The 10,420-nt window shown below is 47.3% G+C and overlaps 1 protein-coding gene across 1 annotated transcript; it reads left to right on the plus strand.

Moving 5' to 3' along the window:
* Positions 1 to 6: 6 nt before the first annotated feature.
* On the plus strand, positions 7 to 3,251 carry ADRA2A (adrenoceptor alpha 2A). The gene has a single exon (XM_026851662.1). It carries the CDS (start codon positions 35 to 37, stop codon positions 1,367 to 1,369), a length of 1,335 nt encoding a protein of 444 aa, XP_026707463.1. The 5' UTR covers positions 7 to 34; the 3' UTR covers positions 1,370 to 3,251.
* Positions 3,252 to 10,420: the final 7,169 nt, after the last annotated feature.

Raw genomic sequence — 10,420 nt, forward strand, 5'->3', positions numbered from 1 at the left:
GCGAAGGGCGGGGGTGTCCACGCAGCCGGGGTTGATGTTTAACCTGGAGCGCCCGTTCACGGAGAGGGGCCACTTCTTCTCCTCCATGGAGTACCAGCGGCAGCTGGAGGAGGAGGAGGGCTACCCGCCGCCCGGCACCAACGGGACCTTCAACGACAGCGGGGCCGGGCCGGGCTGGGGCACGCTGTACCCCCTGCACACCACCGTCACCCTCATCAGCCTGGCGGGCTTGCTCATGCTCTTCACCGTCTTCGGCAACGTCCTGGTCATCATCGCTGTCTTCACCAGCCGGGCGCTCAAGGCCCCCCAGAACCTCTTCCTGGTGTCCTTAGCCTCGGCCGACATCCTGGTGGCCACTCTGGTCATCCCCTTCTCCCTGGCAAATGAGGTGATGGGGTACTGGTACTTCGGCAAAGTCTGGTGCGAGATCTACCTGGCCTTGGATGTGCTGTTCTGCACCTCCTCCATCGTGCACTTGTGTGCCATCAGCCTGGACCGCTACTGGTCCATCACACAAGCCATCGAGTACAACCTCAAGCGTACCCCGCGCCGCATCAAGTGCATCATCTTCATCGTCTGGGTCATCTCGGCAGTCATCTCATTCCCGCCACTCATCTCCATCGAGAAGAAGAGCGGGCAGCAGGCTGACCAGGGGGTGGCAGGGTGCAAGATCAACGATGAGAAGTGGTACATCATCTCTTCTAGCATCGGCTCCTTCTTTGCCCCCTGCCTCATCATGATCCTGGTCTACATGCGCATCTACCAGATAGCCAAGAGGCGAACCAGGGTACCACTGAATAAGCGGGCAGAGCGCCCCGAGAAGAGGCAGAATGGCTTGGCTGACAAGGAGGACCTGCCAACCACAGCCCAGCTCAACGGGGAGAAGGCAGCAGGAGGTGGCGGAGGGCAGGAGGGAGAGGTCAACGGCATAGACATGGAGGAGACTTCTTCCTCGGAGCACCAGGAAAACAACCAGTGTAAGAAGTCAGAGAGACCATCGAGGGCAAAGACCAAGACTAAGCTGAGCCAGATTAAGCCTGGGGACAGTTTGCCCAGGAAGGCAGAGGAGGAGAGGAACACCAAAGGGTCGCGATGGAGGGGCAGGCAGAACCGGGAGAAGCGCTTCACCTTTGTGCTGGCGGTGGTGATCGGGGTCTTCGTCATCTGCTGGTTCCCGTTTTTCTTCACCTACACGCTGATGGCCGTCTGCAAGAGCTGCTCTGTGCCTGACACCCTCTTCAAGTTCTTCTTCTGGTTCGGTTACTGCAATAGCTCCTTGAACCCCGTCATCTATACCATTTTCAACCACGACTTCAGACGGGCCTTCAAAAGGATCCTCTGCAGGATAGAGAGGAAAAGGATTGTTTGAGGGACCCTTTGGTATGGGCAGAACTAATTCAAGACTTTGTAGGAGAGTAAGGCATGGCTCTCTTGGGCTGTGCTTGCATGGGATGGTTTCCTTCAGCTCGTGAGCAGGAAGCCTTTAAAACCCAAGATGAGCCTATGGAAATGCCAGGCAGCAGCAGTGAGCAGCAGCAGGCAAGTGGAAGTGAGCCGTGGCATTTGGCTTTCCAGGGGAGGATGGACTTTGACTTGCTTAGCTTATTTTGTTAGTTTTTTTTTCCTTTTGCCAGGATCTCTCAGTGGATATTTTCATGACTGCTCAGTTTGACTCTTTAAAGACAAGCAACGTGCAGCTCCATGAGATGAACAACAAAGAGGGAGTATGCCACCACAGAGGTGTTGGCTTCTTTATTTTGTTGTATCTTTTTTTTTTTTTTTCCCGTTGTATATGTAATTAATTTTAACCCCCTTGTAAAATACAGTATTGTATTCCTGAATCTGAATGTCTTAATTTTTGTAAGGCAAGCAGCTTTGAAACTGTGAATGCTTTAATTATCTTTGACACCTTAAAAGTCCCTTTCCTCTCGTGCCCTGAAAGCTCCCTCACTCAAAACTGATGAACAACAAGAGCCATTCCCCCCTGACAGTTTGATAATATTACCAAAATTTCCAATGTCCTGTCATTTTTTTTTTTTTTTTTGTTTTTTTTTGAGTCATAAAGCTTAGGATCACAGACCTCACCAGACTGGCTTTTTTTTGTTGTTCCTTTGTATATCGTACCTGATTCTATTTAATTTCCGTGTTGCCTGTGATATAATACATCTGAGATGATAACTGCCCTCTCGTTACTTATTAAAGCAGACCCTGGTGGAGCGGTGGCTTTGCTGTGCAGGCAGGAACATCCCGGGCAATGGAGCGATTTCCCATGCAACGTGAGGCTTGGGACCCGGCCAAGCTCCCCACGAGTTAATCTCAGTTGATATTGTACCACACTGCAGCACCGAAATGTGTTCGATGCTAACTTGCTTCCCCTGCCTCCAACTGTAAATAGGTAACATTTCAAAGCAAATAGCAGGGCTCTGTATATCATGTTATCTCATTTGTATTGATTTGTGATGGTTTAACTCCTGCGGGCTTTCCTGCAGAAGAGAAGGGGGTTTGTGCACAGGGGCTGTCTGTCTTTCTGGATAAAGGGAGAAGACTTCAGTTTTTAATCAGCCAGTCTCATCTGTCCTAGGAAATACAAAGGCATCCCTCTTTCAGTCTTATACAGGGCAAAACTCTGAAATGGGAAACTGACAGTTTCTCCAGTATTTTATATGTAATTAAGTGGTTTTTTTGTTTTGTTTTTGTTTTTGTTTTTTTTTTAAGAAATGTGTAAATATTGTGAGATTGAAGCAGGAGAGAGTTAATACCCCTTTTACACTTCTTTCCTGAAATGTCTTTCTGCTAAAAAAAAAAAAAAACAATAAAAATGGACAGAACAAATCTAACATCCTTGTGCCATGAAGAAATTTCTGGAGAACATTAAAAGGAAAAACTTTTGATCCATCACAGTAAATGATTCTGCAAGCCTTTTAATGTTATGAAAACAGCTTTATCAAATACTGACAAGTCATAGAAATTGTTTGGAGAAAGCAAAGTTTGTGTAAGTCTCATTTGTAAGATGAATTTGCCTTCTCTGGTGTAGTATGGTACGCAGGAAGAGACTTTAAAATACCTTTTTACTTTTGGGAAGTGTTTTGTTGATTTTGCTCTCTTTTGACTTTGTAATTAACTCCAAGGGTCCCCGGATGCATCTTGGGACCTGGAGAGCAATGTTTACATTCACTTGCATTTTCAGAACTGAATCCTCAAGAGGTGAGGAAAGTAAATAAACTGTGCTTTAATGTAAAAAAAAAAAATAACAACCACGAGCAGAAGTTGCTATAATGGATGATTATTTTTATTAAATAAAAGAGTGTTTACAGATCAAGTGTGAAAACCCTCTGGATAATCTGTTAGCTGTTTGTTTTGGTTTTTTTTTTCCAGCTGTTCACTGATCCTCCAGCAGCTTTGGTCTTGACATTTTTTAAAGAACACATTGGGAAAAGCTCTCGTGTTTTCTGAAAGGCATTGTTACCCCAGGTAGGGAACAATCGCTCGCTTCATGGTGTGGTGGCATAATAACAAATGAGTCCTTGATATTTCTTGGTTCCTCCCCACTCCCTTTTGTGCCACAGTAAGAGCAGTCATGTGTTTCTTAAAGAAAAGAGCTTAGGGTTTCAGGGTGTGATTTGCTCCCTGGAAATGCAGCCTGGCACTATTGCTGGGGATGCCTGGCTGGTGCAGCGTTTACAGCTATTGAGTTGAGAAGATTTCTAATAATTAGGTTGCAGATGGGATTAGAAATGATTAGGCTGGAAGGCAATATTTCTTTATGTATGTAGGAGTGTCCATTTGAGTGGGGCTTTGTTTCCAGCCCTTGAGAGGCAGCCAGCTGTGCTTGCTTGCCCTTACGCTAGTGCTGTGAAGACTCTCCCTGCTGGAGCGTGATGAGGGATCGTTCTCCCACCGAACAAAGTGCTGCTTCTGTGTAGCTACCAGCTTCCCTGGGGATGCCAAGGTCCACTCACCATTGTCTTCACCTGGGCTCCTTCTTTGCCACAAGTGTTAAGTAGCTCCAAAGGCTGGGGTGGGGGGACACACACAACTCGAGGCACTGATCCTGTGAATGCTTTAGTTTGTACTTCATTTTGCCCAGGAGAACATGTCACCATTTGGGAGGTCTGGCTCCTGGTCTTTTCAGTGTTGGGGCGCCTGGAGTCACCCTGCTTCCCTGCTCTGCTTCTTGTCTGGTGGGAAAATAAGTGACCAGGGCCCCGTGCTGGAGCTGCTGGTCTCACGGCCCCATTCTGCCACTGGCCACCGAGGTTGCAGTTGGAGGTGCTTGGCAAGGTGGGAGTTGGACAAACGCTGGCAAGCAGCATCGCTGCTGGGTGTAGGGCACCCAGCGATGGCTCAGACAAGAACCTCTTGATCACCTCATGGTGGCCTTTGCAGGCCAGGAGAGTTTGATCTGGGCAGTGTCCTGCTGTTCCTGTTGGCCTTGGAGGGTTTTGCAAAGCAGACCCCATGGGGCAGGAGGTTAACCCAGCAGCCATCGGTTATGCTTACCCCAGCCCTCTGACTCTCTGGTGTTCTCATGGCTGAACCTGTAGCACAGACAGTATTTTGGTGAGTCTGGCGCTGGGGTACTGGGGCTTTGGTGAGCTTTCAGTTAGTGAAGCTTTGCACAGCTGAAATGTCTGACTGCTCCCAATTTTCCATCAAAAGTCAAAGGTGCAAAAAACTGAAATTATGCTTCCAGGATCATCTCCCTCCCAAAAGCTCGTGCCCTCACAGTTCAGTCCAGCCAAATAAAATACTCCAGAGACTATTCTAAGCGAGGGCAGTGACTCCCTGCATCTGACATGGCAGAGCTGCCTGTCTATCCTTGGGGCCAGTGTCTGGACTTCCACCATGCTGCTGCCTTTGCCACCTTTTGACTCAGGGTTTCATTTAATTTTCCCTGAGTTGTTGGTCATTGTGGTTTCAGCTGTGTCCTGAACTCTCCACTCCTGCTGGAGATGGGCACCCCACCCTCACTTTCCCTTTGGTAGGTGAGGACCAGCCCTACTGCCTCTGAGCCAGAGGTTGTGTTGCTGTGGGCTGTGCTGGGATGGTCCCCCCGGCTCTGCCATCTCGCTCGCCTCCATGCCTGCCCATCTCACTGTGGGGCTGAGTCCCACCGCCAGTGCCTGGTCTCCATGTACAGCTCTTTCCCTTCCCCCTCCCAAATCCCTCCTGAACCGGAGTAAGCTGCCTTATTGCTTCCAGCTCATTCCCATGCAAATGACACATTAGGGGATGTAATGAACTTTGGTTGTTTTTTATAACTTTTTATTCTGGGGCTGAAAGGTTAATGGTGTGAGGGCGGGGAGGGGACCTGCCTCCCAGCAGGGTGGGAGCCTTCTGGACTGGCACAGTGAACAGTGGGCAGAGGAGCCACTGATGGCTTTGCCCTGGGAGGGGTTTCTCCACAGCTTTCCGGGGGGGGTGACCCTGCACCCCACCCCTTGTGTGGGGACCCCCAAGGACAGCCCAGAGGTGTCAGCTCAGGGACATGCAGGAAGAGCTTGGATGAGATGTGGCAAGTGTCCAAAAATGTCCCCAGGGGGGAGCCGCATGAGCGGCCAGGTTACCGTTGCAGAGTCTGGTGACTGCCTGCCCAGGGCTTGTCCCTGACCTCCTTGGCCTGCTGACACATGCATTTATTTCTGCGGGGTCCCTGTTCTCTGGGGGACAAGGAGCTGGTCACACAGAGGAGCCTCTCCAGGATATTCCAGTGAGGGATGGACTTGACCTGAATCACTCTGCTCACGCAAAATGAGTTTCCCATGCCTGGGGGAGCCTTGGTGGGTTTCAGCCCATGTCCATCAGCTGTCCTGTGCTGTAAGTACCCCCATCCCACCCAGCATCCCCCTCACCCAAGGGTTGATGGACCTGCTGCGCTGCGATGGCCCTCTGGGTTGGGTTGCTGGCCCGGCTGCCTGTGAGGCTCTTTGTTTTATTTTGTTTCTTAACATTCCCTGTTCTTTCAACACTGGAAGAGTTCAAAGTCTGCTGAGATTGCTCCTTTATTACAGCCAGTGCCCTGGAAGACAGCTACACTTGGAGCTGTCTCACCGTTTCTGCTACAAACTGATCTTTGCAGCTGGTTTATAGTAACATCTCTGTGACTTGTAAAAATATTTGTAGCTGTGATTGCTGTGCCTTATCCTAAGCTGTAGAAATGAAGAGAGAACAAGGTTTACGGGGAACCTGTCCCTTGCTTTAGCCACTAGTACTGTGCTCAGTAATGCTCCAGGACTGGATCCTGACCCCTCTGAAAGGGTTGTAGTTTGAGCCCTGGAAAGTGCAGGTGAGATTCCAGCTGGGGGTCACACTGCAGTAATGCTGCAACGAGGCCGCAGCACACTCCCAAATGTCCCCAAGGCTGAGCAGAGGGGGTGGTGAACAGGGCTGTGGTGGACACCATAAACATGCCTTCCTTGGGTTGGACCATGTCTGATGCCAGAAGGGAGGTTTGTTGCAAGCAGAAGAGAAGGAGACCTGCTGTCGTGAGGCAGGGGATGTTGGGAGGTGTTGAATGGATGCTGATGCTTGAGCTGGTCATTGAAAACATGCGAGGGACCTTCCTGGCCATTTGAGTTGTCTTCTAGGAGTGCTCATTTCCTAGAGAGGACCACCAGTGTGTGAGGACATCGTCTCACAGCCAGGTCTACAGGGATGTGAGATGGGTCCCAGAACCCAAATCCAGCAGTGGCATAAGACACACCATAAAAGGGAGCAGGAAGGCATCTCCTTCACTTGAACATAGCTGTCTAGCAGTAAAGGTATAAACTCGCTGGCTTAAACTGGTTTAAAACTGCTTAAGCTGGCTCTGGTTTAGTCCATTAGTGTGATGGTCAATCCCATATTGGCCAAGTTAGGATAGACCATCCGTGCTGGCTTGGATCTAAGGTCCTGCTCTCCCCCTGTGGCTCTGAGAGCCCCCTGTAGCAGATTCTAGAGAATAGGGAGGAGCAAGGACACTTCCCGGGGGGCTCGCGGGTCATTAGGCATTCAGGGATTTCCTGGGGCCAGTGGTGCCTTTTGCACTAATGGAGAAATTCCACCAACATGTGTTTCCCTTCAGCGATGCTTTGCACTGGGAGGCCTGGATGGCTTTCAAAAAAGTGCTTGAGTCAAAAGCCAGGAATTGAGCAGGGTTTGTCAGGAGGTGAGATAAGCTTATCTGCTTCCCTGTGTGCAATGCTTGGAGCGTTTGGCCCCTATCGGTTTGGGTACAGCCCAGGGCATTGCACTGGCAGGAGCAGCCTTGCGGTCCTCCCAAGCTGTGTGATCTGCCGTAGGGTTCGCTCCCAGACATGAGAAACATTTGCTTTAAATCAGCTCTACATGAAAGAATTGATTGCTCCGTTGCTGATTGAAACATTTGTGTTTTGCTGGACCATGACTTTATGGCCTTTTTCCTATTTGTTTTTCAATTGCTCTCACAGAAAAAAAAAAAAAAAAAAAAAAAAAAAAAGTTGCTGCAAATCTGAAGATTGAAACCTTAAGGTTTTGCTGAAAAATTCCTTGAGTAAAAAACCTAAATACATGGGTAAATATGGACACTGCATCCAACCTACTGCTTTTCTGAATTGACTGGACTGTTTTTAAGAGTTAAATGTTGAATTATGGCCTTTCATTACCAGGATAAATTTTGCCATCAGGAAAATTTGGACAAACTATTCCTATTGCAGCCCCAAACCTGCAGGGTTAGACCCTGAGTGTGGCAGACCTGCACAGCTCGGCTGCTGTGATGCTGATTTACACCCTGGCAGAGCTTCCTCTCTCATAGCAATTATCCCTGCAATCATGATCTCTGGGTAATCGAGTGATAAGGCATCTCTGTGTAAAGCTGAGTTTGTCCTTTGTTTTGTGATGCAGATATTTGACCTGAAATAGCTCCTTGAATAAGGTTTGCCAGAATGAGCTTCCTGTTAATTTAGGTATGGCTGTGCCTGGTGCTTTGCAGATTTGTGGTGGCACAAATACAGCTCTCTACATTCCTTGGCTCTGCTCTGCTCTGACCCAGACAGGGCACATTTCTACAGGGGATCCCAATGCCTTACTAAGTTTTTCTGTTCCCCAGGGGGATACCCAAAATACAGAGCAGTGACATGATCCAAGTCAAGCAAGTGGCCAATGTGAGAAGAGAGTGGAGTCCCCCTGTTTCTTTTCGTTATGTGTTTGACCTAAGCACGACCCAAAGATTTAAACTTTAGAGATGTTAGTTAAAAGTAATCCTACATTTATTATTTTCAACACATCTTGTGTCTTTTAAACCAGCCTCAAAATTTTGTGGGGCCAGAAGAGTACAATGGCCAGTTTAAACAGAATAATCTGACTTGCTTACATTGGAAGATTTACCATTATAGGGCCTTTGGCATTGCTGTCTCAGGATAATGAAGATGCATCTGATACATTTTGAACTGTAGTGTAATTACTTTCATCAACACTGGGCAGCGTTTGGGTGAGATGGTTTTAAAACAGTGCAGCAGAGAGGAAAAGAAAAGCTAAATGTGCTCTGCTAAATTGAGCATGCACTGAAGAAAGCAAGGTAGGTAGTGTTGCATGTAGGGCAATCTTTCATCACTGTTGGTTCTACTGGGGCTAATTAGAAAATGTGTTCTGGCTGGTATGACTGGGATGAATGGGGTTTGGTCCAAATCGTGTTTCCTGCAGTAAAATAAGACAGTTGTTGTGGCAGATGCAATGGTGGCAGCTGCCTTTATAGCCCAGTCAGTGTTAATTGCCTGAAATCCTTTGCAGTGGAAATGATCTGCTCCTATTATAGCTGTTGCTCATCATCCCCAGAAATGCCTTTTCCTGGCCATGCTGCTAGGTGATGGTCCGAGAGGTGTCAGGAGGGTGGGCCAGACACTGGGAAATGATTCACACTGGCCATATCAATCCATGATGGGCCTGGGTTTTAATTCCCCTTGGTGAAATAGATTTCCTCTTCACTTTAGCTTCATGGATTCTTGCCACTGAGGATGTAACAGCGTCCAGGAGTGGGGTGAGGGCACACGCTTTTGGGGATACAAATGAAGTCCATGGTAAATGAAGGACAGTGAAGCAGGGTGTGGAAATAGTTGGTGTAAACCAGATGAAGCTACTGTACATCCAGCTACAAAAAGATTCAGCCTAGAAGTCTAGAAGAGGCCAACAACCCGCCACAGCAATTCCAGCTACGGGGAATATAAAGATAGGATCCCTCCCTTATTAATTACCATCTCAATTGGGATGGCATAAACTGACATGTTCAAGTTATCAGATGTCTGAAGGAAGAGATGAATTTTTAGCTGTTGTTTATTCAGACCAACATTTAATTAATATTAAATAGATTTAATATTTGATGAAGTAGACTGAAATTAAATATTTGCAGAATATACTGCTCAATACTTCATCTTTCAGAAAATAAGTGCTGTGAATTTTACTCTTACCTGGTAACAAAACTGAAATTAAAAATACCTAAAGATGCTGAATGGAGTGTGAAAATGTTCACACTCCCAATCCAAAAGTTTGGTTCATCTCTTCTGACGGATTTTTATATGTTAAATGGGTGGGTATAATCTAGTATCACAGCCCTTCAAACAAACTGGAAGAGATGGTGCAAAACTGCCACAGTTTTTGGAGAAAAAAAAATAGAAAAAGGAACTGTTCATATACAAAGCCTAGCAGAAGGATTTTGAGATGGCTGAGCTGATAGGACTCCTCAGCACCATCTCGCATATTAAACAGTTGATAGTGTGCTACCTTTGTCCTATTCTTTATTTTAGATTTTCCCTCCCCACAAGGTATTTGCAGAGATGAAATTTTAGAGGCTTGAACATAAGCACCTCTGTATAATTTGTCCCTTTACTAATTATTTACTTTTTCAGTCCACGGGGTTTTACTGCCGTGATGCCTTAACAGAATTCACATGCAAATTCTGGAAAATTAATGGCTGAAGACCACTCGATAAAAGTGAGGTTGGGACTGGATTTACAGTGAGGCCTCTATGCTGTTCAACCTCTTTAAATCACCACTTACAGCGCGTTTTATACTTGAGGCATTACTGAGCTGACTTTTTTCCCAGGACTCTTCTTCCTCCAAAACCTACTGGTTCTGGCTTTTTCTGTTTTCTGTAGAGTGAGGAATTAATAGTTTTGCTTCTGTCTAACCAATAAGCTGCTGCATCAGAGGGCAGGAAGAGTGGTACCAAAGGACGCCAAGTGATGTAATTATAAGAAATCTGCACCACAGGTCACGGAGGTTCTCCTGGAGCAATGAAACTATGTGCCTCATAGATGTCTGTTTTGAACAGATGAAAAGGTCTGTGCAGAGTGGCCCGGAGCTGGCTGGTCCACCTTGAACCTTGCTGCCACTCAGTTCAAGCTGGGTTTCCTCCCACCGTCTCCATCCATGGCCTTAAAAACAACCTTTAATGTACTTGCTGGTGATT

The sequence above is a fragment of the Athene cunicularia genome, assembly GCF_003259725.1.
Source record: "Athene cunicularia isolate RWA chromosome 6 unlocalized genomic scaffold, athCun1 chr6_part1, whole genome shotgun sequence".
Lineage (NCBI taxonomy): Eukaryota > Metazoa > Chordata > Aves > Strigiformes > Strigidae > Athene > Athene cunicularia.